Source organism: Glycine soja, chromosome 20 (assembly GCF_004193775.1).
Source record: "Glycine soja cultivar W05 chromosome 20, ASM419377v2, whole genome shotgun sequence".
Taxonomy (NCBI): Eukaryota; Viridiplantae; Streptophyta; class Magnoliopsida; order Fabales; family Fabaceae; genus Glycine; species Glycine soja.
The window spans coordinates 47,590,955-47,611,624 of NC_041021.1; the positions used below are offsets into that span (position 1 = coordinate 47,590,955).

The 20,670-nt window shown below is 29.6% G+C and overlaps 2 protein-coding genes across 3 annotated transcripts; one reads left to right on the forward strand and one right to left on the reverse strand.

Moving 5' to 3' along the window:
• Positions 1-2,604: 2,604 nt before the first annotated feature.
• On the forward strand, positions 2,605-4,861 carry LOC114402185 (synaptonemal complex protein 2-like). Its single transcript, XM_028364688.1, has 4 exons — positions 2,605-2,742; positions 2,821-2,931; positions 3,012-3,251; positions 4,760-4,861. Exons 1-4 carry the CDS (start codon positions 2,644-2,646, stop codon positions 4,859-4,861), a joined length of 552 nt encoding a protein of 183 aa, XP_028220489.1. The 5' UTR covers positions 2,605-2,643.
• Positions 4,862-12,944: 8,083 nt separating this feature from the next.
• Positions 12,945-14,870, reverse strand: LOC114402349 (protein LIGHT-DEPENDENT SHORT HYPOCOTYLS 4-like). Of its 2 annotated transcripts, none has more exons than XM_028364881.1 (2): positions 13,725-14,870; positions 12,945-13,263 (listed from the first exon to the last, which is right to left on the reverse strand). In XM_028364881.1, the coding sequence occupies exons 1-2, from the start codon at positions 14,287-14,289 to the stop codon at positions 13,250-13,252; spliced, it is 579 nt and encodes a 192-aa protein (XP_028220682.1). In that variant the 5' UTR covers positions 14,290-14,870; the 3' UTR covers positions 12,945-13,249. The 2 variants fall into 2 exon arrangements, with proteins under 2 accessions (XP_028220682.1, XP_028220683.1); XM_028364882.1 differs by having other exon boundaries at positions 13,721-14,870.
• Between the last annotated feature and the right edge of the window lie 5,800 nt (positions 14,871-20,670).

A 20,670-nucleotide genomic window follows, 5' to 3' on the forward strand; every position in this document is an offset into this window, starting at 1 on the left:
ATGTGATTTCCCTTTTCTCTTAGTAGGTCTTAATTCAATTTCCCCCCTCTAAATTGTGGTTATCATCACAATTGTGGTGCAAAAGTGTGAATCAACATAGACATGCAATTTGCAAATGCAAAGTATTTTCTTTTACATCTAAGATGCATACTAAAATTTCAAATTTTCATGGTTAATGGTTTAACTTAAGATGTTGCTGATACAGAGGATGAGAAGAATTTATAAAGATTAAAAATGACAATTTGAGTTTACCATTATTGAATTGTGCGTGTGTGTAATATGCATTTTTTGTTAGTGAATCATAATTTTCAATTGAATTCAAGGTTTTAAATTACAATTAAATTGTAATATTATGAAGCAATACAAACATGGGTAATTTACAAATGCAAAATATCTACAAAAAAAGATGACAATATAAGTTCAACCCATTGGGTTGAGATCTTTAACCCGTTAAATGAGTTGAGTTTGATTGAGATTTCTAACTTATTCTCAAAAGAGTTCAACCCGCCCTCTTTTTTTTTTTTTGCATATTGAGGCTAAGTTATGTAAACTTATTGAGTTTAGTTTTTCTATGATTTTTCTTTTTCCCTTAGCAAAACTTAATTTATGTTTTTATTTTAGGTTTTGAATTACAATCAAACCCACAATTTGTTGCCATATTACAATTTGGACCAATACAATATATACAATCTACATATGTATGGTACTACGATGGTTAAAGGATAAGGACGAATGAACTAGTTCCAAATTCCATGAGGCATATAAGATTTTATGCAGTAGACCATTGTTTGTCTCTTGGCAAGCACATCAAATCAAAGTAATACAATAGATAAATGCAGATATTTTCATGTTAAAATTAGCCAATAAAAATGTTCTTAATCCTAATTCCTTAGGTAAAAAAGAGTTTTAGAACCTTCCCTAAGTCATGGTCCCTCAACAACTTAACAAAGGTGCTAGCTTTAAGCTTTGTGACAAAATATTAACAAATAACTCAATTCCATTCCTAGACGCTGAGCTTATTGAGTACATTACTTGAAATCTAGATGATAAAATTCTTTCCCATTTCGTGTCTAAAGTCATGCCATGATTGATCAATCCACAACAAGCACTAAATAAAGAAGCAAGATACTAACATGGAATAGAAATATACAAAATATATAGTAAATCATATCAAAAGAGTGCAACAATGGTTACATCCTACCCTTTACAACTAAAGAACTTAGTCACTCATGACCTTGAGCAGTTCCAAAATACACTTGAAAGGAATGATGGAATTGAAGAAGAACACTAAGAACACTAGAGAGCTTTTCCCCCCTCCAATAGAATAGTGCAAAAGTGCGAACTAATACAAAGATGATAGTAGAAATGCAGGGAAATCTATCTACACTAGAGGGTTAGGCCTAAAAATACAAAAGAAAAATTTATATATATTTCAAGTGCTGACTCACTCAGCCACGGACTCTGACTTAACCAAAATGACATATTCTGTTATCCCAAGAAATTGTTGACTCAACTAAACCTTTGAACCTTCAATACTTCAAAATCAATCTCCAAAATGAGTTCTACATCTTTAGACTCCATCTAAAAAAAATGGAGTGAATTACTATAATGTAACCAAGAAACTAAACAACTAGACTAAAATTTAACTACTAATGAAATTAAAACAACCCTTTGAACAAGGATAAAGAAAGATTATTGCCTCAAATAGCACTCACAAAGTAAACAATTTAGGCAATTATCAACCATATTTGCTAATACAGTTGGAACTAGATAATTCAGTTACTTATAACTCTTATTTTATTTTAATAAAGTCAAATCTCTAGTACCAGAAGATATCTCATATGACTTTATCTTATCTTACGCACCATAATCTTAGGAAATGTTACCTCGTTGTAATTATTTATACCTACTGTATATTATTACTATCACCCAGTGAATAAAAACAACTTCAATTTCTATCCAATTTTCATCTTGATATTATAGCTCTTTGAGCTCACCATTGCACCTTACGTATTCAAATCCTTCCATATGGAGACTATAGGCAACACAATATAAAGTTACTTTCTGATTAGTATTTGTTAGAGATGCAATATAAAGTCATTCATGTATCGTTACCTAGCAGCTTGAGCTTTTTGGATAGTTTGTTAATGACATGGTACGAAATTCTCTATGACTATGTGGTCTAGAGTTCAATCCTTTCTACTCTTATTCTTCTAATAAAATGTTAAATTTCAGCCAAGGTAGATCATATGTGGACTTGTGCATTATCCACACTTAATGTCCAAAAGGCTCTTGCATGAGAGGCATGTTAAGGATGTAAAATAAAATCATTCATGTATCTTCACCTATGAACTTAAGCTTTTTGGATAATTTGTTCATGATAGTAATAATTAGTAACATCAAATCTGTTATTTAAATGTATCAAAATTTACATGTGAAAATTTAAATTGGTCTAAGTTCATTATAGTTTGTCTTTGACTATTATAGTCCTCTATACCTTTCTTTAAATGGGTATGTACTGAGTTGTGGGGAAGTTATCGCATCATCACTTTCCTTTTTTATGAAATTTGATTAACATTAAGTTTAAAAACTTCCAGGCACTAGGTCACTTGATTTTTCCTGCTCAATTTATAGGTTACTCAAATGAAGCAGGAGCATGACAAGAGGCAAGCAAGCCTCATAGCTGAACACAACGAACAGCTAAAGCGTACCCAACTGCAAGCTGAAAAGGAATTGAGAGAGGTGCCACACACGTATGTTTGTCAAAGCCAAAATTTGTATAGAAATTTATTCACCTGTTGATATCTTAATTGTATGTAGAAAACAATGTTTATGAGGAATGATCATGAAGCTCAGATCAAAGCATTGAGGTGTGAACTTGAAGATGAGTGTCGGAAGCTGGAAGAGGAGTTGCATCTTCAAAAATCCAAAGTATGGAATACCTTGATATGATAAATTAATTTCTTGTCATAATTTTTATTATTATATTTATTCTTTGGAATATATTGCAGGAAGACAGGCAAAGGGCTTTGTTGCAGTTGCAGTTGAAAGTGATGAGTGACAAGCCCAAAGAGGACCAAGAAGTGAATTCAAAACAGGTTGACTTGTGTTTCAATCTATTTGTCTGTGTTTGTCTTCAAATGGATGCCATATTTGCTAATTTTCATGTTGGGATACCTTTGGTAGTTTGGTTTGACATATTACATTTATCATTTGGTAGGCATAGTTGGGGAAATGAGAAGACATTTCTTGTATACCTAAATGTGCTTCTTTAATATTCTTTCGACACAAGCTTGAGAATTGTGAACTTAAATACATAGAAGGGTGATGCAAATAAAGACCCACTGGTTCACATATGCATTGTCTTCATGCTAAAATTGTCACTTATGAAACAGGCACAATCTTGTTACTGAAGGCATAACTATTTACTAGCATGATATTAGATAGATTTGATTGGTACCACTTCTCATATCATAGCTGTTTCAAAATTTAAGTTGAAAAGATTTTTATTGATGATTTTTGCACATCACAAAGGGAAGGGTGAAGACAGTGCTCTGAAGGCTTCATGTCATAGCAGCAGAAATAGTGTGTGTGTGTGTCTTTAACTGATAGACATTGGTTTGGTTGTGATTTGGTATCTGTTACTTTAATCATGCTTCTTTTCAAGCTCCTTACTATCTTAAAGATGAACACTATAGAAAGTAACTACACTTACTATTTAGTGGTTTCATGAGTGTAAGGATATTCCAATTGCAATTTGTTTTTTTATTCTGATATCATGTATGCTTAAAAGTTCTGCTGAAAAGATGGGTTATGAGTGATTAAGATATCTAACCAATTTTTATTCGTGGCAGATGTGATGAGCATATGAATTTGATGATGATCTGGTATCTAAGTGTTAGAATACATTAAACAGGGTTCAGTGAGTGCAAATTTAATCAACCTTTGTAATGAATTTCAATTGAATTTGAAAATTAGCATAATGATTTTCATATGATAGGATTACTCCATTTCTAATTTATTAATTTATATATGAAAATAGTTAATTATAATAGAAAAGAAGTATTCATGTACATTAAAATTCATTTTGGTAATTACATATTATTCAAAAACAATTTTGATTCAAAGTATCCAAACAATTTCTTTGTAAAAATCATTTTCCTGATATATGTTTTCGTTATCCAAATTAAAAATCAAGTTACATTGAACTCAATTTTAACCATTATCAATTTTACAAAAGTAGGTTGATCCAAAATAAATTTTTTCGAACACAAATCCATACACACACTTAATCTTCATTCAGAAATGATAGTGCTAGTAAATAATATGATGTTATTAGTTTAAGGTTTTTTATATTTAATTGGTTATGATTTTTTAGTTTTCATCCTTTTCCATGTTGATTATCTAATGTTGAAGCTATTTATCTTTTCTCAGTAAATTGAAAGATTTTTAATTAGTTCTATAAGAATCTATGCTTCTCTAGGTCCACTTGTTTTGCCACAATATTTATTGAGTTATATCATCTAATGCTCTACTGATATGGTATAATTAAAAGCAAAAGGACGAAGGGTTTATGCTGAAAGTTTCTCTTTCCCCTTTTGTTTCTAAAGGAACATAGGATAAGCTGATGCTATATTAATCTTTGTCCATACTTTTGTTAATGGTGACATATAAGTGTTTTTGCATATGCTATGCTGTTTTCTGGTGTGCTGCAGTAATACTCTATATGATTTTTCTTTTTTGCACATCACTGATGCAGAGCATCAAAGGAGGAGGCCATCCTCATCCTTCAAACATTGGTGATTTGTTTTCAGAAGGGTCTCTTAATCCATATGCAGAGGATCCCTATGCATTTGATTAGAGGTATTTACAATCAAATACTGAGTTACTGCAATCCTAATTTTATTTCCTTTGAAATGTGATATTCCTCCTACTAAAAGCCATGAGTAAAGTACTGAAGCCATTTCAGAGCTTCCTAATTTTGTCTGGTGATGGTGTGTTTTTACAAATGCTAAAATTAAGATAGACTTCATGCTATTACTTACTAGTAACTGTTTCCTGGAATTCTATAATTTGTTGTCTCAGACTCTCAGTCATAGCCTCTGCCAAGGAATAAATACCTTGAATTCAAATATCAGACACTGCATTCAAAGACGGTTATTACATAATAACTGTCTTTGAATGTCGATCAGATGTAACATTCAAAGACGGTTATTATGTAATAACCGTCATAATAACCATCTTTGAATCTCGAGGAGATGTAACATTCAAAGACGGTTATTATGTAATAACCGTCTTTGAATCTCGAGGAGATGTAACTATCAAAGGCGATTATTACATAATAACCGTCTTTGAATGTTACATCTGATCGACATTCAAAGACAGTTATTATGTAATAACCGTCTTTGAATCTCGAGTTTCAAAGGCGGTTATTACATAATAACCGTCTTTGAATGTCGAGGAGATGTAACATTCAAAGACGGTTATTACATAATAACCGTCTTTGAATCTCGAGGAGATGTAACTATCAAAGGCAGTTATTACATAATAACCGTCTTTGAATGTTACATCTGATCGACATTCAAAGACGGTTATTATGTAATAACCGCCTTTGATAGTTACATCTCCTCGAGATTCAAAGACGGTTATTTTGTAATAACCGTCTTTGAATATTGAACTAGACACTGCATTCAAAGACGGTTATTACATAATAACCGTCATAAAAATTAATTGCGTTCCAACGACGTTATATACAATGACGGTTTACAACCGTCGTTAAAAGCACTTAATAACCGTCGTAAAAAATCATTTTTCTAGTAGTGTCACTCATCTCCTTTTTCTCTGTCAAGCTAGACAGAATCAACTATTTTCTTTGGAAATCACTTGTGTTTCCTTTAATTAAAGGAAGGAGGTAAGATGGATGGATATATATTTTGCACAAAGGAATGCCCAAAACAATTTATTACAGAAGTAACAAATTAACAAGAAATCCAATCCTGGCTATGTATAATGGATAAACTACTAATGACCAACAACTCCTAGGTTGATTATTTAATTCGATGACACAAGATGTGGGCACTCAATTGTTGCATTGTGAGACCTCCAAGGAACTTCAGGAAGCATCTCAGAGCTTGGTTGATGCATGCTCATAACTCGTTTCAAAGTCACCTTGCTCAAGACCAAATTTCATAGCATTAGAAAATGATCAATGAAGATGAATGGTTACTTGATCAAAATGAAGACCTTGTATGACAATTTGAAAATGACAAGCAGTCTTGCTTCAACTATTGATCTCATCATTTAGAACCTAGATGGTTTGGATAGCGAGTACAATGTAATAGTAGTTCAACTATTTCTGACATGACATTCGTCAATTTACACGACAACTCCTTGCCTTTGAGAATATGCTTGATCAACTGAATTATTTATCAAGTCTCTCCCAAAATTCATAAGTTAATATTTGTACTATATCATATATTATAAGGAAACAAATCTTACATTCAATGACGGATCTACGTTGAGGAGTTCGGGGGCAGCTGCCCCCACTAACATTATAAAGTCTTTCATATAATATATATCTAATATATTAAAATGCTCCCAAATATTATATTTAAAAATGAAACTTACATAGGCTTGCACAACCTATACGTTGAAGAGTTAGCTTTTAAAGTTTTACTACTAGTGGATAACATTATAAAGTTTTAAAAGGTCAATTTTTTTTTTATTTTGAAAATGAAAAAATTATCAATTGTTTTTAGAATACAATAGCTCTTTGAGAACAATAATGTATTTTTTTTTCTTAATCATATGTATCTTTTACAAGAAATCATTATAATGTATATTTAATTATACGGTTAAAAGTGATATATAATGTTTTGAATGCTATAAATTTATTTATAAGTATTACCCCCACAATTAAAATTTTCTGAATCCGTTAAATTCGAGTTGCATGGAGAGGATCAAATCAAAGAGGATCGTGAGGAGGAAGAGACAAAGGTAGGAACTCTAAAGACTAACCAGTATGTCAAGTCTGTGGTAAATCCGGTTACGTAGAAGTTCACTGCTTCTACAGGTTTTGTTGTAATTTTGTGTATTTCAAAAAGGTTATTATTTATTGTTTTTTTAACTTGGGGGAGTATTTTCCTATATAATTTTTGGGAGATTTGTGCTTTACATCCTTGAGAACAATATGTCTATCATACTTCTCAGGCTATGTGATGCAAAGCTTTATAAGTCAGAAATTAGGTCAAAATTTGTGTGTTCATAAGATGGTGATTTGTGATTTTATCTTTGTGTATAACAAGTTTGAATAAACTTACACAAGACATGCACATAAAGAAATCAGATAAGACAGATCTGGAAATTCAATTTATAATGCTCTCATTGACTCACAAAAATCATTTCTAAATGGTTATGGGTATTTTGATAGTGGTGCAAGCAATTAGGTGATTCACGACTCCAATCCGTTTCAAGAAATTTTAGATCATGATGGTAAGAGTACGTACTCTAGCAGGAGGTCATGGTGATAAACTTGAGAGATCCTTGCCACTAGCTCCATAACGCTTAGTACCCATCAAAGATTACTTGATCTAAATGAAATGTTATTTGTCCCTAAAACTAATAAAAATCTCTTAATTAAGCATATCAAAGCCTGCAACTAATAATGATGTGATAGTTAATTAAGCATATCAAAGCTTGTAATAAACTTGTGTTATTTTTCTAGTAGTGATTGAATTTCATGCAAAAAATAATTTCGTGAAGGACAAGGTCACAAGGACAAATCTACTTGAAGGGAAGCTTAAGGAAGGACGTACTGCCCATTGCAGATAAATTTTCTTTCAATTGGATTAAATTATCTTTTCAGTTCATGGTAATTATTTAATTAAATTATAAGGGAGTCTAAGATCGAATCTCCCTTCATAGTTGAGCGTTTAACATCTCGTATTTTATTCAGATCATGATTTTGCTGCTGAGCGTAACACACCAAAACTGTATGTTTTTTTATTTATTTATTATTATTTGTTGAGTTTGTGAAATTGTGAAGATTCCAGTGAATATGGGAATTGAGACGTGAATTCAGTATACATACCCGTAAACGTACTTGAGAAAAAGAAAGGAAATACACATGATAATTTAACTCAAGTGGTGTTTTAATCTCAGCTATTAATTGTTTTTTATTATAATCTCATGAGTAATTCTTATTTTAAAAGATGTTCTCATTTGAAACATTCCATATTTTTATTAGGTACATTTAAATTGATACTTCAAATAAAATTATTTTATACTTAAAATATAAAACTTATGAATTGATGCTCCTAAAATTTATACAAATAAAATAATAAGTAAAATATCAAAATTTGATAATAAATATTTATTATTTTCAATCAAATATAAATTTATATCAGTAAATCACGTGACTTTTTAATGTGAAATTAATTAAAAGCTTTTTTTTATATAGAAATGTGATATATAACAGACTACGGTTCCAAAAATCCATCGTAAGTTGTGGTTTTTTATATACAAGTTTAGTATCAAGCCTTGCCATCATCATGGTATGCTAACAAAAAGTTATACAAAGAGAAGTGGACATGTGGAGCATAATATCAGAGCGACAAATTAAATCCACTACAAATTATATTACAGAAAATAACTCAGTAACTGCACTCTTCATGGTCAATCATGACCCCCTTTGGATCATGTTCCCTTTAACCGCGAGCTAGACTATACTCAAACCATTGCCAATTAGAGCAAAATTATTATAGAAAGCATTATCAGTTTCCTTTACAGCGGTATCCACACACACTAATAGCTGAATATCGAGGTTTAAACTCTGCTTGTTTTTATCTTTTTCTCAATGCAAAAAGGAATAGTACAAAAGATCCTTTTGGGCCGGTTTTCATGCAAATGTATTAGGAATTCATGCAAAATATAATTTGGATAAACGGAACAAAGGCAGCGTTGAGGCAACAAACATATCTTATTATCTCTTATTCTTTAATTATATATATTCATGCATTAATATTACACTCGTATCTTACAAATTCTTTAATATATCAAACAAAGTATGTATTTTTAATTATTTTTTAAAAATGTTAAAAAATTATAATATTTCCACATTTTGGTTTTTTTAAATTCAAGTGTATAGAAAACATATATAAATGTCTTAAATTGTATATATTTAATACGTACCAAAAAGTAATAATATTAAAATCCCACGTATCAATTTTTTTTCCTGTGTGGTTTGTAGGGTAGCGGGGGACAGAAAGTATGAAAGAGCCAAAGAGGAGAGGCTGTTAAACATTCATACATGATAGCAAAGTGGAAACAGTTTAGGAACTAAAAATGACGCCGGCTAAAATATATGAAAACAGCGAACTTCCATGAGTTATATCCTTAATTTTCAATTGTAGAATATATACACGTTTCTGGTCAATTCTGTAATCATTTAGTGTGTTTAAATTAGAATAGATCAATTGTTTCGATATATATATATATATATATATATATATATATATATTTCTAACATTAAAGCTATTTTGGACCAAATGTCATGTGCGGTTTTATTGTTTAATTAAAAGGTACATTATAATTTATAATTATTTATAGTACTTAAGTATTATTGTCTTTCTTTCTGAAAAGTTAGCCGCGACAATTATATATTGGTTTTTGGAAATTTAATAATTGAGAATAAGTTCAATGATGATAAATAATGAGAAACTATAACACGGTGTGACTTGATTAACATTTGTCCGTAAACTTTAGCATGGTTAGGGTTCAATTAACTTCCTGACCGAGGGATACTTAAGTTAAAAAAGTGATGATAATATGAGAACAAATTCATGTGGGTAATGTCTTAAGTTTCAGACGAAAATGTGTTGTCATGTATGCGATCATGTTTTGTGAGCCCATTATACAAGTCTCATCTACCTCCTTACCCCAACAATTGTGTGTATGTTTTGGATTTTTTTAAAAGTAAATTTTTGTTATTTGATATTTTTAAAATATAGTTTTTAGTTAAAAAAAAAAGAGCTCAGTTAAACACGTAATATGTTTAACAGATTTAACGTTTAGATTTTGTTAAATCCCTAAAACACAATATATTAATATTAACTAATTATTATTAATAATAAAGCACATACAAATATTATTCCCTTAATATAGGACCCACCTTATGACCCTGGTGAAACTAATAAAAAAACTTGTGAATTGAGAAGTAGTAAGAAGTAAAGCCTGGTCCTCTGCTTACATGATTTGCCACAGTAAACCCACTACATAGAAAACTAATATAAAGACATTGCTTTAATAAATTCTTTCCACACCCTTTAACTTTTATAATTGAAGAGGGAAACATTTCGACACACGTAGGGCATCTGTACGTATGAATGATCAGCATTTGGTGCTAGCTGAGAATCCCAATTAAATCCTTCATCTCAAATGTATCTCTATGGAAATTATGAATCACATCTTATACAAAATAATAAGACATGCACAAATAAAATTATTCGTTCAATTTTTCACCTTTTGACAATAAACTTTGCAAACTATATCCTTAGCTTATTCACCCAAACATAAAATAAATACTACCATAATGAACAAGGGTTATACAACATAGTATAAATTAAGGAATTGTTAACTTTCACAATTTCATGTGAAAGCTAACAATGTCTATGTTTCGTTTTGAATAATTTATTTTATCAAATAACTTAAAAAAATATTTAATTAAGGTGAAAGAGAAACCATGAATTCAATTTTAATGAAAAACATATTTAGCTTGTTATTAATAATATTTATTAATTTTAAACATAAAATCATATATAATAATATATGTAACTAATAAATTTATTCATTGAGTAAAATAATAAAGATAAAAGATAAATGCATAAACAATTAAAGAAAAATTAAATAGTACGTTAAAAATTTGTTAATTTTTATTATGCTTATTTATGATTTAAATCAATTATATTTTATGTTTTACGAAATTATACAATAAATTTTTGAAAAAAGCATGCTAAATTTTATTTTTATAAAATTTTATAAAACTATTATTATATTTGGTATTTTTGTATTTAATGAAATACAGTTAGATACTCTTTAGTTGATTTTTTTTTTCAATTAGATTGGTCCTGATAATTTTTATTCATCAAAACTGAAAATATTAAATCACTAAAATACCCTTATGATCACTAAGTTATTTCATAAAAATATATTATAATGCTCTCATCAGAAAAGTAAATATTAAGGTACTTGCAGTTAATCTCCCATAATATATAGATAGATAGAAATTATCAAATGAGATTTCTTCGTTCTTTTTTTTTTTTTAAAGCCTTTCGTTTTCTTTTATAATAATCAGTAATCACCATTCACCACTCTTCATTTAATAATTATTTATCTATTTTATATCACTTTCTTTCTCTTTTTATCTTTTAAACTCATTATTTTTCTTGCATATAGTCAAGCCATTGTCTTATTCTTAAGCAACGGTACTAGCTAAACAAATTTCATCATCAGAAGCCAATGAAATGACAAAGAAAGAGCTAGTGATTACTTCAATATTGTATCATAAAAAGAGAGATCCACAGTTTGATATACATTTTATGAGAAAGAGAAAAAACACGCAACTCAAAACTGCTGTAGAAATAATATATATATATATATATATATATATATATATATATATATATATATATTTCTTTCTTTTATATGTAATGTATGTCATATTTCTTTAATTTAATTATACATGATGCCAAGGCCAACTAATCGTGTACTCCAAAATGTTATTTTAAGCACTTGGAAATATATCAAAATTCAGAAGGGAAAAAATGCAATTTTCTTTCACCATATAATGCAATCAACTGGAGATAATGAACAAAGTAGCAGAAGATGTGTTTATTGTGATTGGACCAACACATGTTAGCGACGTTTTAAGTTTGTATAGCCTTCAAAGCAAAATCAGTTTATATGCCAGATTTCGTATGGTCATGCATGCAGTCACATAAATTAATTTTATGCCATCAGAAAGAACACAACTCTAATATCTAGAAGGGAAAATATCACATTTAGTTCAGAGTTTATTTAAAAATAATTACTTATTTATAAAAAAACATAGACAAATAAACTCAAAAAAGCAACGTATACACCAAAATAATTACATATATAGAGGAATACCGGTAAGCACTCTCTAATATTATATATAAAATTATTAAATGAAAGTCAATAAATAAAAAATGAGTCGAGACTAACAAAATTTTATAATATAATTTGGAATAAATTTCAATCAAACAATTAAAAATATGTTTAAAAAAATTGATGTTAACATTTTAATTTCTCATATATGTAGTAGATTAGATTACACCGTCAAATCCCATTATTCTGTTCTACTTAGTATTATATCAATATATAAACGGGATATGAAAGCTGAATCATCACTACATGAAAAAATGAGAACATGTACATACATAAATATGGCTTTTCCATAGTTTGTCGCCTGTTCCGAGTTTCAGGCTTTGACCAAAAGAAAACAAATAGCACTATTATAAGGGTATTTATTATTTAAAATCGTGTAGCTACTAGCCATAGTGCAATCTCTTTTCTCCCACTCAAGTAGACAATACTATCAGAATTGATTCAGAGAGAGTTCATGTGCACACACTCCAAGGCACTTCTAAACTTATGATGCCTACCAATTGCATGACAGTTTGATCGAAGCACATATTGTGTTAGACTCGGTGTTAACACTGCATATTTATAAATGAAATTACACATATGAAACTACCCGAAATCCCTGAACTAACAGGACAGAAACGAGCCAAGCCACCAAAATTACCCTACCCCTCAACTCTCAAAGTATAGACGAACAATACAGTAGCTATACTACTAAACAGTCAAGTAGATGGTATATATTTTTCAAAACGCAACAACGTATAATTACAGGAAAAGAAAGAAACTAGAACAACTGCAGTTTAATAAATGAAGATATATGGAAACTGACAAGATCTTGAGATCCATTGTTTTCTTCATAACATATCTTCAAGAGAGTTCATACACATTTTTTTTTTATTAATACAAATTGGACAATGTTGTGATATTGGTCTGTCACAGACGACACACGCACGCACAGCCCTCCACAGTGTTTTTTACTGCCACTACTTAAATTACTGCTGCATCTACCAAAAGTAGTACTGCTGTTTAGGTTTACACAATATTTTTCTAATGCAATTGCAAAGGGTGTCCACATGCCCCCAGCCCATTGTCAAATCACAACTTCTGCACAATTAGTAAGCCAAAGAAACAAACAAAAAAATTAAGAAGAATATATAATTTAGATAAACATGTAATAATGTTAATCACTAAGCTCCCAATGCCATGTAAAATTGAATCCAAACAAGTTAGTTATGAGCTAAACTTGCTATAATATCAAGAAAAATTGGTTTTGCTACAGTTATAATTTTTTAATCAATAGTTGAACCAGTCTGAACACATCAGAAAAAAATAAAGATGAGAGTTTTTTCAATAACATATTAAAATTAACTCTTAAATTTTTAATTGATCGGACGCTATAAAACTGATTTACATTATCTATCTGTGTTGTATTATCTGGGTATGTGCAAAAATTTTAATTGGTTGACTATGAGTGTAAGTATATGACCATGAAAGTGTATATTTAAACCCTTATATTTGTGGGGGGAGTTGAGAATGTTTGGGGAGAGTTATGTGGCCTTACTAACTTGCATTATTAGAGGGAGGCAATGAAGGTTGTTGGGGACGCTTGCGCTTCTTTTTCTCGTAGCTAATACCCCTAGCCTTGGCTTGCGAATCACGCACTTCACGAAGGTAGAGTCTCACAGCGCGAGCGCCAAAAGGGTTAGCTTCAGGTTTTCCTCCATTCTCTTCAAAAGCAGCTCTGAGGCGCCCTATGAGTGCGTCGAGGCTCCCCCATGCTTGGCGTAGAGGACAAGGGCACGGTGCTGGAGGGTTCGGGTGCCCGAAGAAGGGACAAAGCTGCGTGTGAACCTTGGTTTTCCCGAACTGGTCGAGGTACCGCAGGAACTCCAGCACGTGCGCGCCGCTGCACCGTGAGAGCGAGAGTGGGGGCCTGTGGTTGCGGAGGTACTGCCCGAACGTGTTCCAGTCGCGCCGCTTTTGGTTCTCGTAGCGGCTCAGAGTGGTCGAAGAAGAAGAAGAAGAACATGGTGGTGCTGTTGCTGCTGGTGCTGCTGATGATGATGATGGGAAATTGGTGGCTTTGGTACTGTTTGTGTTTGATGAGTCAAATTCTTGAAAGGAATTCATGATCTGTAGGAGAAGAAGAAGGTGATGTTATTAGATCTACACGAGTAGGATCTTTGTTTCTGTTTGTGGATTTGTTCAGTGAGTTTGCTGCTTGTTGGATCGATAAGGAGGATTTTCAAGAGTTGTGAGGTTAAGGAGAAGGAAGAAGATCTCTAGAGAATTAATAGAAGGCATGGAAGGTGTGCAAGGGAGAAAAGAAAAGAAGAGAAAAATGGCTTTGCTGTTTGTTTGATCAGATTTCAGCAGAGAAAGAGAGAGAAGGTTGGATTGATGATGGAGAATGGTGAAGACAACGTAACAGGAAAGAGGGTAAAAGAATAGTGGAGAAAGATAGTGAGAGAAACCTATTTTCCTAGAAGCTAGGCTACCTTCAACCCCTTATGTTTTTTGATAACTCCTAGAATACTTGAAAGCGTAGTGATGCTAGGTGCTTTTTGCTAACCCTGTATTTCTGAAACCATTTTTAGGAATTCTATCACAGTGTGTTTTTTGGTGTTTTTTTTTAAGGTGGGAAGGGGAGGAATAAAAGGGTATGCAGCTAGCTGAGTGGTTTGACCTATGACAGTGTCCCAAGCAAAGAGAGAAAGTGAGAGTGAGAGACCAGAGGGGCTTAATTGAGAAAGAAGCGGTGTTTTGGACTTTAGGGCTTTTGTGGAAATGGAAATAGGTTGACAATGACAGTGAGAGATGATTGATGCAGACAGATAAAGGCAATCGGTAAAAAAAAAATTTAATAAAATGGTCTTGGTGCTTCTCTCTCTTGCGTTGATTGACAACACCTTTTTTGAAATTACGTATTTGCCCTTTTATGTCTGATACGACTAACTTTACTTTGGGAAAATATGGGATCATCAACCATAGTTGCATATACAAGCAGACACTACTAGTAGGGCTTGTGAACTTACCATCATTAGATTGTTACTTTTCAACAAGTGTTAATCCCTAGACCCTAGATATCTGTGTGCAGATTATAATGATTTCAATGATGAAAATCATTGACGGCAAAGGACTTTCAATTAAATCACATCCTAAATTACTAAGGTTAAAAGAAATAACCCAAAAATAACCGATTTTACTAAGTTTATTGTAAGAAAATTTAGAAATGTCAATTTTCATAGTTAAATCAAATCAAATCAAAGTTATTATAAAAAAAGACAATTATGTACGAGGAGGCTTAAGAAAACAGTCATTAACGTATTTCTTTATTATTTATTAAAATTAGAAGTATAATTAAATGAAATATGAAATTCACATAAATTTATAATTTTTAATAAATTTTAACTAATAAAAGAATATATATTCCTATAATTTTTTGTTATGTATAGTACTAGATTCGTTTTGTATATACATTGAAAATTTATGACATATATTATTTTGGGGGAAAAAACTTTCTCATACACAATAATGATTATTAAAATGATATGATTGCACATTAAGTACAACACAAATAAAAATAATGAAAGACTTAAATTTTATGGAGTTCAACAACTTTTACCTACATCTACCAAATATCTCAATAATTATCTATATCAAGTTTTCCAAATAAATCGTAAGGCTTTCTCCATTATAAATTTTCTTCACAAACTTGTACTAAGAAGTGTTTTCTTAGGTTAATTTGTTCACAAAACTTGTAATGTTCCTTGTAATAGTAAATATTTGTTGAGATATTCTATAGACATAACCAAATAAAATTTATGCACATCTTTTTTATCATCATAGTTGTGGATGAAGGAATTTTTTTTCTCTTGACAACGGTATATTAGAGTTGATGGTGTAAGTACAAGAAGTGTCACCATCCAATATTGAAGGAGTTTTAAAATAATAATAAAAAAGATAAGAAACACACAGAAGCTTGCGTAGTGAAAACATATGATAAAAACATTGAAGATAGTTGTAATGAACTACCATGATAGAGGGAGTTAGAGAGGTAGCAATGAAGTTTAAAATTTTAATTGAGAGAGATTATTGGAAAAGTTAATCTTGATTTTCAATAATAATGCAAGTGAGTGAAAAATTAAGAGGTGCATTCCAAAGGTAATGAAATGTATATCGATTCTCGGAGAACTTCAATACCATAATGAGAAGGTAGGTAAAGAGGTAGAAAATTAAAAGTCATCAAGTCTCATTAGTGAACAAATTATGCATGAACCACCGCTATATAAAAGGGTTATTGTGAAGAGAGAAGGTATCACATAATATTTTAATGTAAAGGTCATCATCCATGTGAGAGAGAGGTGTAAGGAGAGGATTTTCTCCCGCTTGTACAAAAACATGTAATGGAAGGATTTTCTCACGTCTGTCTAAAAAGTTTGTGATCTAATTTTAGATAGTGAATATTTACACTGTTGAGATGTTCTCTAGAAGTAAACAAGAGGTGTTGAATTAGGTAAAATTTGTGTTTTTGGCTATTTTTATTTGTGGTGGTGTTTGTGTGTACTCCATCTTTTGATTCTCAAATTGTGCATGAGTTTCTTTTTCTTCAACCATGGTATCAAAGTTGATATATAGTGCAATTTGATGATTAGTAAAACGAGTATTAAAGTGAGATGAGATTGATGGTAGATCCATTTGGGAATACTCATGTTAGAACTCTTATTGGGGTGAAATGGGAAGGATTTTTTCAAATTTGTCCAAAATAATTATAATCTTACTTGAGATAATTAAATTCATAAATTTTTGTATTTGTGTGTTCCTATATCCATTTCATCATACAGGCAGTACATCTCTATGGTAATTGCCTTAAGGGCAATTCCATAGGCTACCGAGTTCGAATATGGTAGAAGAATATACAAAAATATCTTTTCATCACCATTATTTCACGTGGAAGAGGTTTTTTTTTTTCGTAACGAATATTTCATTTTTTTTAAAAGGGGTTCTTTAAGGAAATATTATCTGGTACTACGGGGAATCAAATCCTCTAATAAATATCAGAAAAATAGCAGTTAAGATACGCATCACTACTAGCATGCCTATCTAAAGTTTACAAAACTTTTAATTAATTATATAAAAAAAAAGCTTAGCCGTTCAATTCCAAGAGTTAGTGCGTCTTTGAATCTACATTGAACCATCTAAAATTAAGTTAATATGTAAATATATTTGATTTATATTGAGAAATTGATTTTTGAATCCATATTGAAGTTGAAATGATTTAGGTAATTTTTATGTTGAACAAAAAAATTATACAAATTTTTCTGTTATCTTCTTTAGAATAAAAATATTTAAACATAATATATATTTTTTATCAAAATTAATTTTATAAACAAATTTTATTCAAAATCAGTTCTACCAACACTATCCTATTTATACACACGCTTATAAGATGAGACCTGGCCCCTGTAATTGACCCGTTTGATACTATCGATTATTGAATATATCCAGATCATGCTTAATTATTTGCCGAATCGAGTTGTATGGAAAATGGACGATCAATCGTTTGGAGAATGTCACTTCCAATTATAGCATGCAAAATTTGTTGGCAGGATAATAATATTTTCAAAGCAATTTTCTTTTTAAAGGTGAAAGTTTTCACTTCAAATGGCATGCTCATATATATATATATATATATATATATATATATATATATATATATATATATATATATATACTCCTATGAGTACCTTACTCGAGAGATTAAGAGTTGCTAGCGGGGCATTTATAAAATTTGAGAAAGTGTGAAGTTTGTGAAGACAAATCAAATCAAATTGAATGCATTGGAGAAACAGGATGAGTTGACACCAAGTTTGTCTTCAGATTTGATATGCCAACAAAATGTAACTCAACTCTACTTCTATAATGTTTTAAAAGTGAAATTAATAGTACCATTGCTTTCATTAGCTTGAGTTTAAAAGAAATAAAAGTCTATCATTTTCAATCAAATAAAGAGTGGAAATAAGAAATATAGAATATGTATGAATTATTGGAGTTATTTTTATTAAAATGATGCTTCAACAAAACAAATTCTACCAGATTTAAAGGTGGAATATAAACCCGCTTTACAGAAAATCACTATTTTGATAGAATTTAAACTATTATATAAACAAAAAAATAATGACTAATAAACTATCTCAATTGCGTACCTTAACTAGCTAATGCAATTTTAACTCTAAAATTAATTATGAAAAATTAAAAACAAATATCATTAATCAAAAATACTACAGTGAATTGGAATGAGGAACAACTGACTGCTCCAAAAACTAGATAAAGATGTAGTCATGAAGACGTTAGATGACAAACTTAGGAGAATATGACTTAAGATTTGAGATCATAAAATACATATGATTGAAGACTGTGATCTATCAAACTTATTCGTACAAATAATTAAACTTTTTATTTTAATTTCTATATATTAAATAATATATGCACTTAAGTATGACAAAATGAGTATATTTAAAATGCTTTTGTACTATTAATTAAATTCATTTATTTGATAATTTTTTGTCATAAATATTTTTTTTGAAAAATTGTTGAATTTGAGTCTAATTATTAGAGTTGTTCGTGAAGAGTCTTGTCTTATAAACCTGACTTGACCTCAAACTAATTTCAATAAATTTATTTTTAAAATAAGATTTAATATATTTGAAGAATAAGTTTGTTTTATATTTTAGGCCATTTAAGTAGGTTTGATGTTTTATATTTTTTTTAAATAATATATTACTTTTTAAAAATTATGCATTCATTATAAGTTTTTTTTAAAAAAAAATTGTGCAAAAAGTAAGCTTTTGATTTAATTTTCTTAATATGATTTTATATTTTAAAATTATATATTATAAAATACTTAATTTTAATTTAAGTATTTAATTAACTCTACGATTTACTTATACATAATGTAAATATTGATGCATTATATCAATAAATTAAGTAGGGTTGTGGTAATTGCAAGACCAATGAGACATTGTCCTAGGCTATGAAGTATTTAAGGCCTCAATTTTTTTTATACTTTGTATAAAATATTGATTATCAATTTGAATTAATAGGAGATAAATTTTATTATGATGTGATATATTATTTCTTATTATTTTTATTAGCATGATTACATAGTCGTAAGATTGTATTAATTGAAAATTTTAAAACTTTAAATGAGGATAAATTGAAAAAAAATATTGAATTACTATTGAGAAGATATTTCAGAAAATATAAATAAAATACGAGTTTATCTTTTTAGAGAAAAATTTAAGAGGAGTGAATGACATTCCAGTATAAATCAAGAACAATCTCTTAACTCAAAAACCACTTATAGAAAAATTTGCAATTAATTTATACACATTATCGATGTAAAACATTTTTTACACAAATATCATATAAAAAATTTCTCCACCATCGTATCAATTTAATGAATAGGAAGTTGTAGCCAATAGCTCAGATTTTATTGGATGTTTGTATAAAAAATATTTACACTAATAATGTACGTAAATTATTGACAATATTATATTAAAAATATTTTATTGGATGTTTGTATAAAATTATACTCCACTAAAAATATTAAAATATATCCAAAAGACTATATTCTATTCCAAATAAAGGCATTGCTAGCTGCTTAAATATTATTGACAATAGTTTTTTATAATTATAATTGATTGCTCAAATTTTATTTGATATTAACTATATATGTTAATGGATAAATTGAATGAGTTAGGCATTTTATATATTATGGTGAAATATGAGAATAATACTTGAATGAGTTTGTTATTTTTATATTAAAAGTGAAATTTAAGAAATACTTAATTATAATACTTAGATCACTAACTTTGTAGTCAATAAAAATTTAAAATAGATTTGATAAATTCTATTAAACTAAACTTTGAGTGTAAACTTAGCCGAAAACCTTTAAATTTCTACACACGTACCACACGACTCTAAGAATCAGTTGATTAAGTCTTATCCCATATATTACTTAGTCCTAATCAAGTTGAGTAGTTGAGTTTAAATTTAAATAAATAATTCTATCAAAATTTTACATCCAACAAAAATAAATATAAATTTATTCCAACTTATTTTATGAACATCACCTACTAATTATTCTTCTAATTGTTAATGAATGGTGACTAACAAATCATTGGTCCAAATAGTATCGGGATCAATTCTTTTTAAGTAATGTTTTGAATTCAAACTTACAAATAGAATAAACATGATTGGAAGGAAATATCACACTAAAGAAGGTAAATTAGATTCCTCATCAAAGATTAATTATCAGCAAAAAAATGGAGATGTAGGTGTATATTCTTATATTTGTGTATAATAAAAAAATATTCATAGGTATCTTTTACTTCCAAAAAAGTTAAATGTTCATGTTTATGTTAATTTTGTATTGAGATTATTCATGTGAAAAGAAGGTGGGAATATGAATTTCCTAAGGTGAGAATCATATTAATTAAATAAAAATTC